At 40.2% G+C, this 19,095-nt stretch overlaps 1 protein-coding gene across 3 annotated transcripts in view; it reads left to right on the forward strand.

The window, feature by feature from the left end:
• usp7 (ubiquitin specific peptidase 7 (herpes virus-associated)) overlaps window positions 1-19,095 on the forward strand; it is a 35,980-nt gene that overhangs the window by 15,108 nt on the left and 1,777 nt on the right. For 2 of the 3 annotated variants that reach the window (XM_042504281.1, XM_042504283.1), the window contains exons 14-30: window positions 568-712; window positions 976-1,106; window positions 3,421-3,555; window positions 4,061-4,162; window positions 4,704-4,809; window positions 5,276-5,368; window positions 5,485-5,552; window positions 5,812-5,912; window positions 8,232-8,385; window positions 9,007-9,074; window positions 11,227-11,335; window positions 12,586-12,663; window positions 12,754-12,854; window positions 14,792-14,891; window positions 16,854-16,973; window positions 17,102-17,173; window positions 18,222-18,312. In XM_042504281.1, coding sequence (XP_042360215.1) covers window positions 568-712; window positions 976-1,106; window positions 3,421-3,555; window positions 4,061-4,162; window positions 4,704-4,809; window positions 5,276-5,368; window positions 5,485-5,552; window positions 5,812-5,912; window positions 8,232-8,385; window positions 9,007-9,074; window positions 11,227-11,335; window positions 12,586-12,663; window positions 12,754-12,854; window positions 14,792-14,891; window positions 16,854-16,973; window positions 17,102-17,173; window positions 18,222-18,312 — 1,774 coding nt within the window. The remainder of the gene's footprint in view (window positions 1-567; window positions 713-975; window positions 1,107-3,420; window positions 3,556-4,060; window positions 4,163-4,703; window positions 4,810-5,275; window positions 5,369-5,484; window positions 5,553-5,811; window positions 5,913-8,231; window positions 8,386-9,006; window positions 9,075-11,226; window positions 11,336-12,585; window positions 12,664-12,753; window positions 12,855-14,791; window positions 14,892-16,853; window positions 16,974-17,101; window positions 17,174-18,221; window positions 18,313-19,095) is intronic. The other variant, XM_042504282.1, reaches the window with a different exon arrangement.

Consider the following 19,095-nt stretch of genomic DNA (forward strand, 5'->3'; position numbering starts at 1 on the left):
AAATAAAAGTTATAAAATAGGGACATAAACTGGACAAGTAACACAGTAAACTTTTGTAAATGTGGGTTTTGAGGAGTGATTAAAAGAAGGTATTAGGTTCTTCAGGTAGGGTGTTCCATAGCATTAGGGCTCTAATGTAAAAAGTGCAGTTCATTTATCTGTTTTTTTTTACACACAGAATGTTAAATGTAGTAATCGTGCATTTAAAACCAAATCGCCTACTGTGAGCTAATGACTCCCACATTTACACTGAAGTAAAGTATAATGTTTATTTTATGAATGATAGATAAGGTCAACTGGTTGAGCACCCCTGCGCTAGTTACCCTTATAAGGGGAGGACAATGGGAAGTTTATGGATATAAGAACATAAAGTTATCTCTTGAGCATGAATCATTTGCATGTTTTGAGACTGATTGAAAGCCTGACATAAATGGTTGTCTTAAGTGCTCTCTGGTTTTTCTCTTTTTCTCCCATCTCCCTCCATGGCTTCATTTGCCCTTGTCCTCATCATCCCCTCTTGTCCGTATCCTCTTCCCTCTTCCTCCTCTCTTCTCCTCATCTCTCCAGTGGTGTAAGTTTGATGATGACGTGGTGTCGCGGTGCACCAAGGAGGAGGCCATAGAGCACAACTATGGTGGACATGACGATGACCTCTCAGTGCGTCACTGCACCAACGCATACATGTTGGTCTACATCCGTGAGTCCAAGCTCAGTAAGTGACATACTGCCTCTCCTTCCGCCTCTGTGGCTAATATTAAACAAAAGCTGGTGCTAGAGAGTCCTTAACAACACATGAACCCCACATGAAGATTCCCCTCAAATGCCTACGTGAATCAGTCCTTGAGTACACTTCATAAATATGCAGGGAAATTTAATTCCTGTTTCCACTTCATTTTGGTGACTGATTTACTCATGAAATGTTACTGTTCTGCACTCTGTCTGCTCTGTGATCCTCACTCTTTCCTTGTGTCCCAGGCGAGGTGCTCCAGCCAATGACTGACGTGGATATCCCTCAGCAGCTGGTTGAGCGTCTGCAGGAGGAGAAAAGGGTGGAGGCACAGAAGAGGAAGGAGCGCCAAGAGGCTCACCTCTACATGCAGGTCCAGGTAGGAAACCACGACTGCTGTTACGTGCTCTTAGGTGCTGTTATGCTTTACAGAGTTTGCGGGTGCTTTAGGAGTATACATCTGCCATTCTGGCAGAAGGAACCTAGAGGCTTTACAGACATTGTTGCAGCAAGTTGTTGAAGAAGTGTGGAACTAGTGGTGCCAAACCAGCAGATTGGGCTCTGGCAGGCTCTGATCTTACATACTGTGATGTGAGGGATGTGTTGCTCATTACATTAAGTCTGCAAGAGTCCATAAGTGCTAAGAGTTTTCAGATTCTTTTTAAATGTGGATTTTCTTGACCCTTAAATATAACTCTACAGAACAACAAATAAAAGATAAATGTCATAAAAAACGGATAAATTATATATATCAGGGCTTACCAATGCATTTATTTTATCGATTAATTCGAATTTGTGGTTTAAATTTAAAATGAAAATCTAGATTTTCTCTTAACCTTTGTCTGCCGCTCTCTCTGGGCTTCCATAGTTCATAGTGGGCTAGCTTTCTGTTGTTTTTAAGAAAAAAATGACTTAAAATTGTGAATTTTATTTTTAAGCCATATGGCCCATCCCTAAAACATACCACATCTGTTGTAGTGGCAAAGTATTAAGCTGTAGACACATCGTTAGCAGCCTCCTCGCTGCATTTATTATGCAGGGCAGTCAGTGAAACATGAGTGAGATGGTGATGTGATGACGCCAAACACATGTTTTTACCAGTTTCTTGAATCCCTGGTTGCTAACGGTACTGTCTGGGAACATGTCTTTTGCTGAAAAGAATGTGATGGCGTCTATTTGTCTATATTTTTGAGAGCTGGATGGTTAGGCAGTTATGTTATAAAGAGTGTCCTTCATAGATGTCTGTGTTGCAGTGAAAGCAGTCAAACAGGCTTTTCTTTTCACAGTTTTTGCTTCTTTATTGTTTTGTATATTGAACAAATTGGTCATATTGCCATGTGGTGCAGACAACACCGTGCAACAAATCTTGCACAGTATTTGTTTCTGTTCCTTGTCTGACTTCTTGAATCCAAAGTCTTTCCAGACAGCTGTATTGCTTTTACCTTTGTTGTCGACCAGAGGCTCTCTTTCTGTCATTTTGGCTAGAGGTGAACTAAACATGCCACACAGGCCGCAGCCTGGCTGAGTGTGAGTTTGGGCTTTTTGGAATGGCCGAAAGCACACTGGTCAAAGGAAAGGGGTGCGTTGGATTTATGTGAGACAAAACAAGAGCATCATTGAGAAATGGAATACAGCATAATCATTTTATCTTGATGATCATGTCGTTTTTTTAAACACTGAAAGCCAAAATAGTAACCTCTTGCTGTTCTTTTATTTGTCCTTATCCACTTAGTCATTATATATCCACATTACTGATGCTTATTTACCAAAAATCTGTGAAAGCACCAATAGTCAACCCTACAGTATCATTGTAATGTTGATATATTGTGATAATGCATTTTTCCATATTGCTCAGCCCTAATGAAAAGTGGCAACCTGTGTTTCATAGTTAGATGAAAACTATAATTTATCTTACCAGCAGGTTAGAATAATCAGCCTTGTGACAATAAAAGGCTTATTATGGGTGTGCACAAGCACCCAATCAATACCTCTTAAATGGCACCAGATTTACCAGTTTTATGTTTTATGAGTCAACAGTTGTTTCCTCTAGCTGAGGGTGATCTATCAGCTGCAGGCAGGAATGTGGGCTCTTTGAGCTGTGGCTGTCACAATGTTGTTGAGATGGTGAGAAGGGTGATAATAGAGAAACAGCTTGTTTAAATATTAGAAAGCTTTATACTGTTCAGACATGTCTGCTGCTCTGCCTTATGTTATTTGGTCAAGAACTAAGTCAGATAAAATGTCTATTTTCTCTTTATTACTTTTAGACTTTATTTTCTCTGGAGAGCCAGTAGGAGGAAGAATAGGAAGAAACTCCTTTTCTCTGTTGTTTAAACTGATCTCAGCAGTCTAGACAAAATGCGCGCCAGTAGTTCTTTTGTGCACGACACTGTGTCATCAAGATTAAGTCTGAAAAGTGTATTATGTGCCCTTAGTTACTTACTGACTGCTAAGTCATTGCTTGATGAAATTATGTGCAAGATACGGGCATTCCTCTTGCAGTTTTTATAAATTAAATATGTGGAAATGAAAAAATAAATAAGTGCAGTTGGAGTGTTATGGAGAAATGTTTGCTCATTATGTCGCCTTCTCCCCAAAGTTTTTGATTCTCTTTTCATTTCTTGCTTCTGTGTCCAGTTTTCCTGTCAGTCGCTAAGGTTGTTTTCTTCATGTTGTTTTACTCCCGTGGACAGATAGTAACAGAGGACCAGTTCTGTGGTCATCAGGGCAACGACATGTATGACGAGGAGAAGGTGAAGTACACAGTCTTCAAGGTCCTGAAGAGCTCTACGCTGCAAGAGTTCGTCCAGACCCTCTCCCAGACCATGGTGAGATACTCAGGAGTGTGTGTGAGATGAGAGAAATACAGGATGCTGTGTGTTTTTAATGCATCTCTGCATGACTGAAATGTGGTCATCCCACATACACCGAGTATTAAGTCACTGCTGTGCTCTCAGCATGTGATGCTTTGAGAGAGAAGGCTTGTTGATTTTCCTGTTTGCTTATAATGTGAAATCTTGACAGCCACTCACCAGTGTAGAGCGAAACATGTATACAGATGAATACTTCCTTACATTGATCAGCAGTTGCTAAGAGTATATCAGGACAAATGATATTTGGAAATGTCAGTCTTAAGTGGTCACAAAATGCAGTGAATGGTTAAAATCTGGAGTCCTGCCGTGACTGTTTGTTTCCTCCTCTCCTGTAAACCCCTCTTCAGTTACCTCCTTCATTTGTTTTTCTCCCATCCTGTTGCCAATTTCCTCCTTTTAGCTTTTTTTTTTTTACAGCTTCTCACAAATTAAATTAAAGTCACCTTTTGATCTGCTGCAGGGTTTTCCACAGGACCAGATGAGGCTGTGGCCCATGCAGGCCCGAAGCAACGGAACTAAGCGACCCGCCATGCTCGACTACGAGGCCGACTGCAACAAGTCTGTAAGTGTCCATGTCTGAAAGACCTGTTTGTGGGTTTAAAGTGTACTTACGATCGAATATGCATCTTCAAAGTGGGGTTTTAACCGTGACACACAGCCTTCTGGGTGTTGCACACAAGCCAACTTGCCAACAGTTTGCTTGGCTGTAGGGTAGGGATGCATGCCCCAAAAAAAGCCCACATTTCTGGTAGGAAGAAGAATCACATCTAGGTTTAAACATTATGAAAGATATGAACAAGGTTTTGGTTTGGCTGGCGCAAATATCGCTATGATGAAGCAAAATGGCTCAAACAGCCCCAGCTGTTCCACTTTTTCCATATTTTAGAGTGATAAAAGTTCCCTAAAATATTGTTTATCAGAGTGCGCACGGCTGCAAAATATCGTTGTGCACGTAAACATAGTCACAGATTCATGGCGCCCCTCCTGGTTCAGAACTTGATCCCTTGTGTCCATGGATGTGTGTGCTGGTCTGTGCATGAGAAAGGGTGTTCCACATTTGTCTGTAACCTATTTTTTAAAGTGAGTGCATGTGTGCGTTTCAGATGATTGACTTGAGCGACAATGAGAACCCCTGGACAATATTTCTGGAGACGGTGGATCCAGAGATGGCAGCCAGCGGGGCCACGTTACCCAAGTTCGACAAAGACCGTAAGTCTCACTATTTAACTCTCATCCAGCTCAGTGTCAGTTTCAGCAGCATTTCACAAATTGTGGCACTTAATTTTGTTAATGGAGTTTGATTAAAAGAGCTCAGTGACTCCTCCTCCCCCCTGTACAAGTCTGTCAGTCTCAATTATGATTTCTGTCATTTCTCCACTTAATTTTCAAGGTTTTATTTTTTTCAAACTGACTTTGTATTAAGTTTGTGTTCCTGCAGAACATACAGCAACTTATAAATGCTGCTTCACAGATTATGATCAGTGGTCTACTACTGTTAAAATTGTGGGACATGCTTATTAATATAAAAGTAGATTTACGTAGTTTTGTGTACTTTGAACAGCTCTTGAAAGTTAAAAGAAAGCTTCTTTTTGCTTGTTTAATATTTTAACTTTAACACTAGTTTTGGTCAAAAAAGCAATTTCCTTCATATGTATTGTTGACTCTCTTTTTTTAGATGATGTCATGTTGTTCTTGAAGATGTATGACCCCAAAACCAGAAGCTTAAATTATTGTGGACATATCTACACACCTATTTCCTGCAAAATAAGTGAGTAGCTGCAACATCCAAGTCTGTTTTAAGCACAGCACGTCATATTTTGCATAAAATGTCTGGAATGTAAAGATTAAATCATGTTTGTTTTGCTCTTTTCTCCTTGTAACCAGGAGACCTTCTACCAGTCATGTGTGAGAGAGCAGGGTTTCAGCAGGAAACTAGCCTTATCCTCTATGAGGTGATCTATTTTTGTATTTACTGGCACATTGCTGTGTCTTTTTCTCACTTGTTCTCACTCTGTACTTACTTCACACTCGTGCTCTTCTATCTAGCACACAAGCTTTATCTCACAAACTCTCTGTTTCATGCAGCATCTCTCTTTTTCTCGCATTTACACTTCTGTAGCTGCGCGTTTACACATCCAAGTGAATACTCCTGTGCATTTACCAGGCAGTGTCATACTGACTACATTTCCCATGATGCCTTGTGTATTACAGGAAGTAAAGCCCAATCTTACAGAGCGGATACAGGACTATGATGTCTCTCTGGACAAGGCCCTGGATGAGCTCATGGACGGGGACATCATTGTCTTCCAGAAGTAAGAACAGTTTTGTGTGTGTGTTAAATTTGGGATGTGTGGAGTGTGAGCTAAATTCTATCACAATATGTTTTTAATTTTAACAACTGCATGACTGAGTTGTTTTGATGTTAGCTGTGAACATTATAGCAGGGCAAACAAAAAGAATCAAAGGTGTGCTCAGTGCATGCAAGACCACACAAGTTTGCATCCTGCTGTCAGATTTTAATTCTGCAAATTGATACCTGTGTTTACGATGTGACTCCAGCTGAGCACTTGTGTTCAGATTTTGTTACTGTCTACATCACTCATGCCAGAAGGTCAAAGGGCTCAGGACAGCAAGACTCTCACTAGCATGCTGTCGTGTTAGCAGTTGTTTCAGTACAGCTAAAGATATTGATGTCGGCAGAATTCATCACAACCCCCTTCATATGCTAAAGCAATGGACTGTCACACAGCACTTCCTCCAACTCATCGTAAAAGTTATAGAGCGCTAGTGAACTGTCACCAGAGTAGCCTACATCCTGCACTGAGCTTAAGTTATGATAGAGTCCATCAAGACTCATTAGTGTTTCCACTACAAATGATATGCTGTCAAATGCGCCATTCACCATCTCGGCAAGTGGGTTTATCGATTGGATTTCAGTGTGTTGGTGGTCGTTTGAGCCGTCCCCTGCTGATCAGATCCCCCAAGACTCATGTCAGTACCAGGTGTAACAAAGCAAAAGACTGCAAGCAAGTAAACATGAATGTAAACAATTCTCAGTTTTTAAAGAGAATAAATAAATAAATGTTTAACCTTTTAAAACCTGGATCGACGTCAGTTTTCTTGTGCTGCATTCAGGCCCCTTTCACAAGCTATTTAACCCTTTGAAACTGAACAGATTGGTTCGGTTTCTTTCAAAAACATGGGAACAAAAAGGCAATGATCAGCTTGGAAAGAAATGTCCCACAAAGCTAGAAATTAGTAAAAGGTGACAAGAAAATGAGGTGAAAATTAGTTTTAAAAAAGGGGGGAAGAATTATTTTATCAAAAATCTAGGAAAAATGTCCAGAAAACGACATTTATAATCATTATAATTATACATTTAAAATTATGTTACAGAAAAGAATTATGCATATAGGTTGTTATTTACATTTCGTCTTTTGCTTATTTTCAGGTAATTCTCTTGTCACTTTTTATTCATTTTCTTCTAATTTTAGGGTCACGTGTTCATTTGCTCATTGCCTGCATCTCATGGTTTTGAAATAAATCAAACCAATTTGCTCAGGCTTTAAAGGGTTAATGTGGAAAGAAATGCTTTCAGCATGTTTGTTAGACCCCAGAGACACACACAATCTGTTTTGGTGAATGAAAATGGACTGTTTTGTGGAAAGAAAATTCTAAATGTCAAGTTAACCTGAGCTTACATGATTTGATTTAGCACAGTATCCCCTGTTATATTTGTTGTAATAAAACACCAGAGAGACAGGCAGAGGAACTACATGTCTCTGGACTCTTATTGGTATTTCTGATGAAATACAGAGAAACAACAGAGAGGTGGAAGAGGAGGGTTGTGTGAAGTGTTTGTGCATTTAGAGGAAGTTCTTTGTTAAAAATCTCGTCAGTAAGGGATGTGATTTTTCTGTGGAATTCAGGCATTCCCAACCTCAAAGTGTGACTCATGTGAATCATACAAATCCGTATTTTGTATCAGTAATTTATGTTTGTTCAAGTGAAATCAAAGAGGATTTGTGGACTTCCATATGCTTAAGTGTGTGAAGATTTTTGTTTCCCTTCCAAATATAAACAAGGAAATTTGTTTGTGTTTAGCTTGAGCTAATCCTGTTAAAATGCAAATCAGTTGAAGGAGAAACTCAAGCTACAAACTACCTTCATCTAAAGGGTCGACGCAAAAAGCAAAAAACCCTCAATTAACATTTTACAAAAAAAATGACAAAAGATAAACGACAACAAAGAGCAGAAAAAGAAACCACTCAGTAAACATTAATATAATGAAAACCAAGAAATATATAGAATACATTACAAAGTGTAAAAGAAACAAGGAAACATAAATACACATCCAGATAACCCAAAATATCTGAAAATACTGAAGACGTTACAGCTGGCATTCTTCCCACTTGATGGCGCAGACTATTTCCTGGCTTTTACCAACCCAGTGGGGCTGTAGGTGCAGGTCGCTTTTTTGTCCTTTGCACTGAGTTGTTTCACACCCTCTTCTTTAAGTCTCTATCGACCTCTCACCTGTAACTCTTCCCTCCCGCTGTCTTCTCTGCCCTCTCCTGTCATCTCTGCACATTCTGTATCTCAATTTATGCATTTTCTGCCCAATCACTAAGGGACGACCCAGAGAACGACAGCAGCGAGCTGCCAACGGCCAAGGACTATTTCCGGGATCTCTACCACCGGGTGGACGTCATTTTCTGTGACAAAACCATCCACAACGACCCCGGCTTCGTCGTCACGCTCTCTAACCGCATGAACTATTTTCAAGTAAGGGCCGATTCAGGCGCTCTGAATGAATGTTTGAGGTTTGGGAGGTGGGGTAAGGTGGCAGTTTCAGTGTGTTTGCATCAGCTTCCAAAAATAAATTGATATTCTCTTTATTTGATATTGATTTCTACTGATACTGAAGTGTCCAAAGAGATTTTATGCAAAGAAATGTATCCACGTTTATGTCACAAGCATCCTGAAAAATGGATTCAACAATCTAATTTTCATGTGTTAGAGTGGTCAATGAAACTCTGGCATACATCATTTATTTTGATTATTTAGGGACATTTTATGTGAAACTCCAAAACATCAGGTATAAATCACAGGAGAAAGGGCCTTTTGGGGATACTTTGGTTTCCAAAAACACTGTCAGGGAGTGTATCTGTACAGTATCTGTTGTAAAAAAAAAAAAAAAAAAAAGTTCTTTTGCTTGATGCTCTAAATGCTTCAAACCTGCCGAGTTTTAAACCTGATGTATTTTAAATCTCCTCTTCAGATGTTCGTTTTTCGTTTTTCCTGTTAGTCTCCCTGCTGGTGTTTCAGTTAGCAGACACAGATGAAGTCTGACAGGCCTGTGGTGATCCCTACTTCTAACATTTGTGTTGTTTGTTTGTTTGTCAGGTGGCCAAGACAGTAGCACAGAGGTTGAACACAGATCCCATGCTGCTGCAGTTCTTCAAGTCACAGGGGTAGGAGGCTTGTCTCATCCACACACACACACGTGTGCGCACACACACACACACACACACACACACACACCCACACACGCACTAGTCATATGATCAGTGGTGTTGACACAGACTCAAAAAGTGCATACTGTGTGAATGTAGTAAAGCTGTGTGTAATAACATTAAAAAAACAGCACTGATACTAGTCTTTCTCACAGTGTATCAGGCCAGGAGGAATAAAAATATGTCATATAAAACTGGTGCAACAGACGAGACATGGTAAAAAACAAAATAGGCGACGGGGGAAAAGCTTTAGTATTTGTTTTTTTATTGACTTGTTATTGCTTTTGCTGTGCACTAATCATTCCTGCTTAAAAAGCTTAACTTGCAGTGTTGCTGTGGTTGTTGTTTGAATGATGATTCACAGTGAAGGAAAGAGGAAATGTGGTTTTAAGGTCATTAGGGATATACCTGCATAAAATTTCCATGCTACAATTATTGTGGCAAAGAAATCAAGATAAATGGTTTCATCACAGTAATGATCAGATTTTTCTGAAATACTGCTATTGCTTCATAAAGCTGCAGTGTTTTTCCCTATAGTTGTTCAGGTCTGGCGGGCAACAAAGCCAACAGGAAGCCTAGCCGGGTCCACAATTATGTTTTAATGCCTAAAAGTAAAACTAAATATCCATTCCAGTGTTTTTTTTCCATTCTGCAGCAGCACACCGCTGTGGGTCTATGAACGAGACAAGTGTCTGGTTAGTTAACTTGTCTGTAATAACAGCAGGGCAGTTATGTGTTTGTTCTCTCAACTGCTAAAGTGAGTTGAAGTGAACATAATATTGTCTGAACTGGTTATGAACAGGCTCGGTGGTGAATAACACACGAACATGCTGACGGGTTCAGTGTTTTTGTGTTTTCAGTGGAGCTAGACCAGAGAATATTTGCTTAAAAGCGGATCTGTGATTCTATTTTACCCTCATTGTTCTCCATGAAGTTTGCTGGAGGTGAGCGCTGGGCTCGGTTTAAAAAATAGCCTTTTAAATGCCACGCCATTTGTCAGCAACCAGTCATATGGTAACTCTGGGCGGCAGTTTGGCGTGCAGTTAACACACCAGTCAAGATTTTGTTTGAACAAATTGCTCCTGGTGTTATTCACTACTTTTTTGGAACAATGAAATAACAGAAGTGACAGGCGAACCAGCTTTAGAAGTGGTGCACTTTCTTTTTAAATAACTACTGTGCGGTGGATCTAATTTATGCCGATGTGAAAAGAGCTTCATATGGATTACGACAAATGATAGATAAATTGTTAAATTGTGTCGGGGTGGATGGCTCATCTGCAAGGCCACGGCAGTTACAGCTGGATGGTATACCTGTTCATCCTGTTTTTGTCTTTAATAGTTTGTTCAGTTGACTGGTGAAATATATTATTGTTGTCATATCTCACTGGTTACTGCAGTCTACTATTTGAGTTTGTGAATGTTAATGACAGTTATCAGGACATAAAACCAATGATCTGCTGATGCTTACAAATCCACAATCGATAGTCCAACAGCGGCAATTCAGTGCTGAAGTAACTAAAAGCATCACAAACAAGAGCAGGTTGGTAAAGATTTCAAGACAGGTGACTAAAAGTAACTTTATTTTAGACTCTTTGCACCCATTTATGTTGTCACACATTACATTATCATATATGTAAGGTAAAATTATTGAAGAGTTTATGATCCAGCACACTTGTTTATATGAGTTTCTGCATTTGTAAATAATTGTTTTGAGATATTTTTCTTGTTTGACATATAGAAAGAAATGCATAGTGCAGTACATTTATATACCGTGTTTTCATTGTCACAGCTTGTGTCATGTTTGCCTTTAATTTGATTACTTGCAGTTGTTTGTAGAAATGTTGCGTAACCTGTCCCCCCCCACCTTTCTTTGTTGTTTTCCTCTAACTCCTCCCACTCTGCCTCCCTCCCGTCCTCATTTCTCCCCCCTCCATTGCTCCTCTGTTCTGCCTCGACATCTTTCTGAATTTTTCGTCTTTCCCTCCCGTTCAACCACCTCTTTTCTCTCCTTCTCTTCATTTTTTTCCACCCTCTGTTTCTCTTCTCCTGTCATCTTTCCTTTGTCCCCTTGGTTGTCCTCCCCCCCTGCCTGGTGGTGTGGTGGCCAGGTACAGGGACGGTCCAGGGAATCCTCTCAGACACAACTATGAGGGAACGCTGCGGGACCTGCTGCAATTCTTCAAACCTCGGCAGCCCAAGAAACTCTACTATCAGCAGGTAGGAAGTGTCTGCCAACTCTGGGACTTCTAGGGGGTGTTATATGTAGTGTATTTGTTTCCTTTCCTACATGTTTTTGGAAGTATATTTTGGCCCAGGACCGCCGCTTCTGCGCCAAAAAGAAGTGGCTTTAATGTCTCAAATAATTTTTGTTATCTGTGGTTTTCTTTTTTAATTTACTGTTTTTCACACTTTCTCATGTTGCTCATTTCACTCACACAAGTTTCTCAAATGTGTGAATTCGCTGCATCTTTTTTCTTACATTATAGTAAATTGAATATTTTTGGCGTGACTGTTCAACTTCTGTTCCAAAATATTGTGATGGGCCTTTTTTTTATAATTGTTTTCTGATGTTTCATCAACCAAACGAATAATAGTTTAATTGTGAAAATATGATCATTAATAACTCCTAATGTGAACTTCTGTCAAAATGAGGTCTGATTTATGCTTTATCATTTCTCTTACTCAAAGTTGCTTTCCTGAAAGTTCAGAGGGCTGAATCAAACCTGCGGCTGCTGGGACAAGGACACAGCCTCTGTATATGGGGTGCCCACTCTACTATCTGAGCTATTCGGCGCCCCCTTTCAATTTATCTTACTGGACAAAGGGGAAAAAAATCCAGTGACGTAAGGAGTGCGCCCTATATGCTGAGGCCTTTACAGCAGCCTGGGTTTGATTCTAGCCTGTGGCCCTTTGCTGCGTGTCGTTCCCCCTCTCTCTCCCTCATTTCCTGTCAATCTACAACTGTCCCCAAAAAAAGGGAAAATCGCCCAAAAAAAATCTTTAGAAAAGAAAAAAAACCGTGAGGGGCTCAGCATCACTGAGACCGTTATAAAAAGCCAGGCTGTTACAGCACGCTGATCAGGGCCAGATTACAGCCGTCAGCTAATGTATCAGAAAAAGACAAATTTTCAAAAAAGATGAGTCAGGCATTTATCACCTTTCATCAGTATTGTTTTCTAAAGAAAAGTTTGTTCCGGCCGTCTCCGTGGCAGTTTAAAGAACTTATTTGTAGCTGTACAGACGAGTGTGAAGGGAGATCTTTCTGCAAATGATAAACTGCTGTATTGTCTGCACACAGCTGGACCACTCATTCAATTTTGATTGGAACTAGTCGGATCTAAATTATGGAAACACATTTGACCACAGCACTGCTCGCCCACCATTAACACTTAACAGCTTCCTGCGTGGAGCTCACAGCGCAGCGCAGCTTCTCTTCTGATTGTTTCTCTGTCCTGCTGCATCCACAGTTAAAGATGAAGATAACAGACTTTGAGAACAGGAGGAGTTTTAAATCCATATGGCTCAACAGCCAGTTCAGAGAGGAGGTAACACACACTTTTAACACTCTTTCATACACTTGCATTCCCCCTGAGAAATGTGTCACAACACGTAATGAGTTTGTGTGTTTTTTGCAGGAGATCACCCTCTACCCTGACAAGCATGGCTGTGTGCGGGACCTTTTGGAAGAATGTAAAAAGGCAGTGGAGCTCTCTGAAAAAGGCTCTGAGAAGCTCAGGTAAACACCTTGCGGGAGAGTGTGTGTGTGTGCGTGTGCGTGCGTGCGTGCGACATTAGCGCCCTCCTCAAGGTGGGAATTCATGCTGATTTTTGACAACATGTTATGTGTGTGACCCACTGCTGGGAGATTTTTCAAAAGCTTTTAGTAGCAGTTAGCAGCTAACTCATAGATGAAGAACAGCGGTTAAAAACACCTGCAAATTGGGATATTTATTTATTTATTTATTATTTCTTTATTATCATTTTTTTAAATGCATGTCTTCCTTCCTTTGTATCGTTCTGTGGGTTTTGTGGGTCTGTGAATACAGTGTGGGTGGAGCTCTGTGAGATCTTTTTTCCTAAGCAGCAATTTGTGACAATTAACTGTTGATCAGATCAGTGGATGACAGAAGTAGCTGCTGCAAGTTAAAGCAAACGTTAAGGCCCAGCAGAATCAACGGTCCAGCTCCAAAAATAGAAAACCACTTTGTGGCTGCAGATACATTAACCGTGACGAGCTGCTACAAAGTGAATGTGTGGGAAACCTTGATTTCTCGGGGTCTTCCACAGTTAAGGAAAACCTGAAAAAGTCACACAAAAAACTGAAAGTTTCGGAAAAATCGTGGAATTTTGTAGTTTGTAGTAAAATTGTTTCAGTAGTCTTCCTTGGGTAACCTTCCGTGTAATGCAGCATAACGGCAAAACTTTTCTCTGAAGCTGTCGATGTCATGTAGCTCTCATGTACACTGATGTGTGACGGTTTGTTCCTCGTGACATTCATGTCTTCATTTTCCCCCCATGTTGTCCTGGTAGTTGTTTTATTTTTTTAAATCTGATTGGATTTTAAAAAATGTCTGACAGGAACAGAAAAAAACATTATGGTTCGCTGAAAAGTCATAAACAATTTTTGACATTTAGTCTGTGAAAATGTGATGGAGCCCTGAACGGAGATGGTAAATTATAGTTATTTCATTGTGATTGTTCATACTTCACTTAGAGGGCAGTACTGTTGTTTTTTGAATCACACCTCTTTTGCTTGTGGATGCCGGCATGCTGCCTAAAATCACTCTTAGGAGCTGCATGATGATGCCATTGTTTGCTTCTGTATAAAACCGCAAAGGCGGTGTAACAAAGCGTCGTTTTTGTGCCCTATTATGCAACCTTTTTGTAAAAAGGGTTACAGTTTCAGTGCTGTCTGGGGAAGGTTACATCCTTAAACCGATGCCCAGCAGTGGGTTTAGCCCAAATAATGACCACTGATCTCCAAACTTTAAGGCCAAGTGAAATGAAAAGTACATTTTACAAGTTTTAATCATGTGTCGCTGTGTTAATTGTCGATTCGTCTCTCGTCATATGTCAAATCATCATTATCGGAGCGTAAAATCCCATATCTTTTCTCTCCCTGTAAAAATGTTTGATGACTCATCCTGCACTCAGGGGAGCTTACAAAAGTTCATCCAATCAAAAGAGACTCTGGGCAAATAGCTAGCCACTCCGATCATAGAAAAGCACACCACCACCCCTCGTGTATTTTGGGGGAGTTTGGAGAGTGCAGTCTGGCCATTTTTAGACACTATAGTTGGCTGTCATTTTGGATTTTGTTGAACCGTTTTGATCTTTTTTTCTTTTCATGTAAAGTCCATCACTGTGTGCAAAATTTACTTAAAGCTCATCAGCAGAGTGACGATTACCCCCCCCAAATAATAATTTGTTAATTTTTCAAAGATTTTTACGGGGTACTTTACAATCATGGCCTCAGAGGTACTTGTATGTAAGAAAGCACCCAAAGACATTGTCTTTAACATCCCTGGGATTTTTCATATCTGCTTCCAATTATTATTTTTGTTGACTAATTCATGTTATCCCCTGTTTAATGTGATTTTCTGCTCTGAAAAATCGGTTTCTTTGCTGTAGAGTATAAATCCTGTCTCCCTCTGTCTCTCCCTCCCCCTGCAGGCTGTTAGAGATAGTAAGCTATAAAATCATCGGGGTTCACCAGGAGGACGAGCTGCTAGAATGTTTATCTCCGGCTGCCAGCCGCACCTTCAGAATAGAGGTATGTGCGTATGTGAGGCGTTCCCCGTGTCTCTGTTTTTAGTGCCTCTTCTCTTTTTGGGTTATTTTTAGTCATTTTTCCTCCTTCAGTCACTTCTCCACTTAACAGGCCTTCAGTGAGACACTTATAGTTTTTGATCTGATCAGTCAGTCTGTCTACACATGCAGACAGTTTGGCAGCCATCTCTTGCAGGGTTTAACTTTTTCAAAAGAATCTGTAATAGATACTTTAAAAACCAGTCTGAAGCACAAAACTCTCTTTGGCTGAAAGTCTGATGCACTTGAACTGCAGCTAACAGTAACGTCCACTTGTTCTGACAACATGAGTGACGCACAATGAAAACTTGAACCACTGGAGGTCAACATTAACACCATTTGTTAAATTGCTCTTGCGAGTTGCAGATAAATTTTCAGCTGACTGGCTCAACACACGTCATGGCCAGTAATTAGAGTAACCTGCTCTGAAGTTAGTAAGTGCAGAGTTTCCCACAGAATTAGATTCTGTTTGTGGCAGTAGCTGCCTGGGGGTTTGATGCAAAACTTTCTTTGATCATGAAGCTCAACATTTATGTATAAATCTCTGGTTTATCAGTGAAGTGACTCAAGTGCACTGCAGACTGGAGTCTACTCACAGTAGGCGGCTCTCATACTGCAAATTGAAATTGTGAATATAAAATACACCAAATGGAAACACGTCAATTTAAAAAAAAAAAAACGCTTGAATGAGGTGATTATAGGCAATTCTAAAAAGCCATATTTTGCAGACTGCAGTGGAAACACTATTTTCACATGATGCTATGGCTATGTGCTTGTCGGTAGGAACTGCCTCCCTCAGGTGTTATTTCATCGCATAACTTAAAAAGTTGAAGTTAAAAAGTTCCACAATTCCTCCACCTCCCAGAGATCCTTCACATGTGGCCGCTCCTACTTATAACGGGCTCGCCTTTCCATTATCGCTCACGTTTCCACCAGCCTTGGATTGGAAAAACTGACGGCAGAAACAAAGCTGCATGTTTTAACATCATTCTCCATGCTTCTCCGAGTGTTATCATGAGAGGAGAAGTCGCATAACATCACTCAGTGGAAACGCAGTATTCTAACAATTGTGTTAAATCGATATTTGGAAAATATCGCTTAGTTACTGCACAAATCTGTAATGGAAACCTGCTTAGTGACAAACAGCGTGACAGAATAGCAGACTTGGACTGAATGCAGATCGGCAGGTCCACGTTACATAAGTCTGGTGTATCAAATGTCTGTATCCTTATGAAAGACAACATAATTTACACATGAAATAAATATATAAATAATTCTACCCAGTTAAGGCCAGTGAAGTTTAAAATTGAATCGACTAACACATAAAATAGCAAAGGGGATAAGTTAGGCTTCAAGTCTGTCATTCCAGAAAGGCCTTTCTGGAAGACTTTTTTATTTTCAACTTAACCACAGCAGTCAAACATGCAGCAACAACATAAGTTAACAAAAGTATAACATACAGCTTTATAACTGTACAAGTTCATAGACAAAACAATTGTTAATGTTGCTATTCACCCATTATTAGCTTAAACACATCTACATTGCATACATTAGCCTGGTGGCCAGTGGGCTTTTCCTCTACTCAAAACTTAACAAATTCAATGTATTTTTTAAATAATTTATCTCACTCACTGTCGGTTAACGTCACTGCATCTCTCCACAGAATAACATAGCTGTATTTTAGGGTACCTGCTTGTTTTTTTTTCGCCTAATATTGTTGAAACAGAGCAGCTAATATTGCCATAGATGAGATGCCCAGACAGGCAGGTTTATTGTGCCTCATGAGTATTTTATCTCTTAAAGATGATGGTATGGATCGATGTCTTCACTTTGCATCAACAATTTTGGATTGTTGATCAATGCAAAGGAAACGCTGAACTGACTTGACTAAATCCCTTCACTCTTCATATTTCCCTTTTTCCCTCAGGAGATTCCTTTAGACCAGGTGGACCTGGACAAAGACAGTGAAATGCTAATCCCTGTCGCTCACTTCCACAAGGAAGTCTTCGGCACCTTCGGGATCCCCTTCTTGCTCAAGATCAGACAGGTGTGTGTGTTTGCACGTGTGTTTTCATGAGTTTCTAGTCTACTTAACATAATTCATGATTCAGTCACCTAACTTGCTCTGTGGGTGTTTGTTTGTGTCCTTCCTTGACCACGCCTGTCCCTGCACAGGGTGAGTCATTTCGGGAGGTGATGAGGAGGATCCAGACCATGCTGGACATCCAGGAGAAAGAATTTGAGAAGGTACAACACCACACACAACGACCGCACACTATTGAGTGCATTTTAAAGGACCTACTTCTAATTACCAGCCACCCAGTCCAGCTGAATGGGGGGGCAGTCCTTCACCCTATAAATGAGCTGTTTGTGATTCAGTCTATTCGATCAAAATAAGGCTGTTATCTTACGATCTTCACGTGTGCCGTTTGTGTATAGTTTACTTCATAGCTTACTTCGCTCAGTGTTAACATCGCCACAATAACAAGAAAACAGTCACATCGCTCCATTTAAAAGATTATCGCGAACCGTAAGCCTTTGTGTTGTCATTAGTTACGTTACAGATATGTTTTGGCAAATAGTCAATGTTAGATGTTACCAGTCTAAAAGAAACTTTGTGAGTTCAGCATCAAACCACCTCGTTTTACTCTCCAAGAGCTGTCTCCAGCGTTGGGAAGCCACACCAATATTTACTCTGGTTGTGTTTCTTCTTACATCGCTTCTTTTCTTTCCACGGAGCGTTGCTTCTCTCCGGGAGCTGCTTGTCACGGGGATAACGGTCGTTTTCTTGGAGCCTCTGCCATCGCGGTGTTTCTTACACACTTACAAATGAACTGAGACTGTAACTTATACGCTGTATCCATTGACTCCACTAGCCCAACTTCTTCATCCTCTGCTGCGGCACACAGTGGCTGCAGTGACTCAGGGAATCGCCTCTCAGACAGGATGTATTATTACAAAAGGGACAGCTGTCCCCGGCTGCTTAGCAGCACATATCTCTGCAATACTATGCATAGGCATTTTGGACAAAACATCAAAGGTGTTACTTCTTCACACTCTGTTGATAGGGTTAGTTCATTTTTTGAATGTTTAACAAATTATGACCAAATCTTACAAAATGCACCTTTAAATGTATTTGGTGTATTTGGATACATATGTTTAAAAAACAAAACAGAACTGGGTATAAGACTGAAGTGTGACAGAAATCTACTTCTTTTACAGTATTTAGTGTTCTGCAGGGAAACAGTGTTGGACTGTTGATTGACTCGTGTTTTTTTTGTTTGTTTGTTTTCAGTTCAAGTTTGCGATTGTGATGATGGGGCGGCATCAGTACATCACTGAAGACGAGTATGAGGTCAACCTGAAGGACTTTGAACCACAGCCAGGTATTTAATGCTTCTGCTGCTAACGCGGCTGCTGCGGTTGTTACTTTTACTGCAGTAAAGGCACACGTCATAACCCAGAAAGCGTAGTTTTGTCTATAATATTATGAGTGCAACGGACTGGAACCGAGCAAAAGGGAAACAAAAGCTTGGAAAAGCATCATAAAGACAAGCCTGTGAGATTAATCATTTGACCCTGAGCAAACTGGCTTGATTTCTTCCAGAAACATGGGATTAAGGTAATGAGCAAATTGCCAAAAATAGCAAGAAATTACGAGAAAATTACCAGAAAATAAGAAAAAGGAAAACGTTTTAAAACAAACAAGAAAAAAATGTATGCAATTTACAGGACATTTCTTGCAAAGTTGTTCATTATGTTTTTTCCTATTTTGTCAAAAGAAATCACAACAGTTTTCTCAGGTTTCAGAGAATTAAATGCTTGTGAAAAGTGTCTAAACGCAGCACGATCCAGGTGTTCAAGGGTTAAATGCACTGCATTGGCACAGCTCAAGGAAAAAAGGTTTACCTTCTGGCCACTTATTCTGCAAACTTAGTGCATCATCATCCAACACTGCAGCGTGTTGGCAAGAGCACATTTCTGGTAGATTCATAGGAATCAAAACTTCCTAATTTTGTACATTTTTACTGCTTCATCGCTGTGACAGAGAAAAGATTAGTTGGTGTCATCACAACTCTCACATCTGTGTCAAGCCCGCACCAACATGGCCTCCCGGAATATTTTTTGGGAATTTTTTTCCAGAGCTTTTTGCGTCTTAAAGTCTGTCT

Source organism: Plectropomus leopardus, chromosome 17 (genome assembly GCF_008729295.1).
Source record: "Plectropomus leopardus isolate mb chromosome 17, YSFRI_Pleo_2.0, whole genome shotgun sequence".
Lineage (NCBI taxonomy): Eukaryota > Metazoa > Chordata > Actinopteri > Perciformes > Serranidae > Plectropomus > Plectropomus leopardus.